General features: G+C 42.6%; 1 protein-coding gene across 1 annotated transcript; it reads right to left on the reverse strand.

Moving 5' to 3' along the window:
• Positions 1–238: 238 nt before the first annotated feature.
• Positions 239–3,196, reverse strand: cenpa (histone H3-like centromeric protein A; the record flags this gene model as incomplete). The annotated part of the gene is made up of 5 exons (XM_083886171.1): positions 3,189–3,196; positions 1,748–1,970; positions 1,426–1,547; positions 472–546; positions 239–367 (listed from the first exon to the last, which is right to left on the reverse strand). The coding sequence occupies exons 2-5, from the start codon at positions 1,905–1,907 to the stop codon at positions 239–241; spliced, it is 486 nt and encodes a 161-aa protein (XP_083742297.1). The 5' UTR covers positions 1,908–1,970; positions 3,189–3,196.

Below are 3,196 nucleotides of genomic sequence, written 5' to 3' on the forward strand. Positions count from 1 at the left end.
AAAACAAAACACTGTGTCCATAGCCTTTAGCAGAGATTTAATAAAAAAAACAATAGAGAACATTTACACACACTGAATAAAACACTCGTCATATCAACACATCGATGTCGAACACGGCAGCAATAAAGACAACTATAAAACACATTTGATTCATGATGGATTATTTCCAAGTCTTTAAAATACAAGTTTTGATGAAGATTTGAACATTAAATTATAAAAAAAAACAGCGCTCGTGTTTTCATAGCTCTTCCACGCCGCGGATCCTCCGTGCCAGCTGGATGTCGCGGGGGAACAGCGTGACCCTCTTGGCGTGGATGGCGCACAGGTTAGCGTCGGAGAACAGCTTGACGAGGAAAGCCTCTGTGGCCTGGGAAAGGGGGGGCGTGGTTTACGTATTAAGATAAGTATATTTTTTTTTTCCCACGCTGTAAATAAATCGGTGTGCGGTGTGTGGGGGGGGGCGGAGCTTACCTCCTGCAGGGCGAGCAGAGCGTTGAGGTGCCACCGCAGAGCGTCTCTGGAGAAACTTTGGCAAACCTCACGAACCTGGAACCGCACAGAAGAACATTTTCAACAGGAAGTCATGAGCGCGACGTACGACGTACGAAGTGTTGGCGCATGACACGTTTCCATGACGACTGACCGGAAAAAAAGACGCGAACGACGTCATGTTTACGTGCCGCGACACCGGAGTCCAGGCACCGTTTACCAGTTAGCACCGTTAGCTGCATTAGCTCCTTTATAGCGCCGGTTAGCGTTAGCCTACAGCGGAACCGGAGCGGTCCGTTTATTAAAGGAAAAGAGCAGCGCTAACAAATAACGTTAGCGTACCTGCGTAACTGCGTACGTGCGCCTCTGTTTTTAAAGTTTAGCGTTAGCTTTAGAGACTCGGTTTTAACAATCGGGGAGTCACGTAAACATGACGTCACGCGCGTCTTTTTCCGGTCATTCGTCGTGGAAGCGCGTCATGCGTTAACGCTATTATTAAAAAATACTACTTATAATTGAGAAATCTACTAATAGTTCATAATTCCAAAATCTACTTATAATCCACGTTGAGGAGGAAGGGGGAGGAGCTATGACGTCATGACCTGAATGTGTCAGGTCACACCACAAAGGTCAGTTTGACCTCAGTGCTTTTTCTATGTAATATCAGTGAGGGCCAACACTGCCATCTAGTGGTGTAATGTATGAACTGCACCAGAACACTTTCCTCATCCCTGTGTGACAGAATTAAAATAACACTCAGGGAGGAAAATAAGGATTAAGATTAAGAAAATAATATAATATTAGCCGCAGATAAAATATATGACTAAATTTACTGTTTTGATCATAGAGTGTGAATGTAAAATATGTCCATAAAAACTGTATTAAATAGAGTCAGTTCACTGTCTCCAGGTCACACGGCGGCGATGTTCTCCTCACCAGACGAGAGAACGGCGCCTTCCTCAGCAGCAGATCGGAACTCTTCTGGTATTTGCGGATTTCCATCAAGGCTCTGGTTCCTGGACGAAACCTTCTCTTCCTGGGCGACGCAGCAGGCAGCCCTGGAAAACACATGTGGGGCGGTTTGTTCTGGTGAGTGTTTTGCCATAATAATAATAATAATAATAATAATAACAGCCTGACATAAATGATTGGAAGAAAAAGAAACTGACTGAAATGGAGTAAAAAGTACAGTAAAGTACAGGTACGTGAATTTTGTGGAACAAAGTACACCATCGCGAGCTCAAACCGTGACCCTCACTTGAACTTTGACCCCGTGGACGACCCCGCGTCGGGGAGCGCAGGGGCCCGGACGGCGTTGGCGGAGCTGGAGCCGCCGCCGCAGCAGCAGCAGCAGCAGCAGCAGGGCGGCGCTGTGGGGTTTTTCCTTTCCGCCGAATGGCAGACGAGTCATGGCGCATGGTTGTGTGCGACACACACACACACACACACAGACACACAAACAGACACACACAGAAGATAACCTGAAGACGAGAGAAACATCGTACACACACACACGTCATCATCATCATCGTCAAACTCAGACAAACACTGACAACGCGATGACGACGTAAACAAACATATTAATATTGTCAAATTTTGGACGACAATTTTTTTTCTTAGGGCAAATTTTGGACGACATACTATAGTATGATGTTTTTGTCAAATTTTGGACCAAATTTTTTTTTAAATTTTGGACCAAAATGTTTTTTCAAAAATTGTAAAGTTTTGGACCAAAATGTTTGTTCAAAAAAATTGTAAATTTTGGACCAAAATGTTTTTTCCAAAAATTGTCAAATTTTGGATCAAAATGTTTTTTCCAAAAATTGTCAAATTTTAGACCAAAATGTTTTTTTCCAAAAATTGTCAAATTTTGGACCAACATTTTTTTCTTTTTTTAAGTTACATTTTGGAAGACATACTATAGTACGATGTTTTTGTCAAATTTTCTCTTTACGCAGAGAAACTTTACACAACTTTCTCTGCGTAAAGTTTCTGACGCAAGAGGCGAGTTTACTGGTGCGTTCCATTTGTAATCTGAACTGGGAAATTCCAACTTCCTGCCGCGACACAAACACTCCGTTTTTTCTGTGAATATCACTTCTGTATTGTTATTAACTACATGCTGCTACGCTGTTTGCGTAAGCAGAATACCACGCAGCACGTCGTTATCGGCCAGTATTACGAGCAAAAAACCAGCTCCTAGTTCCGACATCAGAGTTCAAATGTAAACAGAACGCAGCATACATCTCGTAATAACAGATTAGATTAGACTAAGATTACACTATCTTTACGCTACTGTTCCAGCAGCAGGCGCAAAGTCAGGAGTGGGTATAAAATACCACAATATGATATGATACACAAAATCGTGCGTAAACTCGTATTCTTGTTATATTTTCTGCTATTTTACGTTAGTATATTAAGCTCAGGATCGCGCCGATGTTCGCAAACAGCTCTAATAAGATCATCGGGTTTACAGAATGTTATGTGTCTATGATAACGATGAAGTTACGTTAAAATAAAAATATTGTGTATTTTGCGCAGGAGCACGGGCTACATGCTAACACGCACGCACACACACACACACACACACTGACAACTACCGTTAGCTCCCCGTCTACTCCTCGCTCACTTTTTAACATACGATTTAACATTTGCTGCGTCACATCACCCCAAAACGTGTGAATTAAACGTGAACGTACCTGTGAAC

Source organism: Microchirus variegatus (assembly GCF_963457635.1).
Source record: "Microchirus variegatus genome assembly, chromosome: 1".
In the NCBI taxonomy this organism is placed as follows: Eukaryota; Metazoa; Chordata; class Actinopteri; order Pleuronectiformes; family Soleidae; genus Microchirus; species Microchirus variegatus.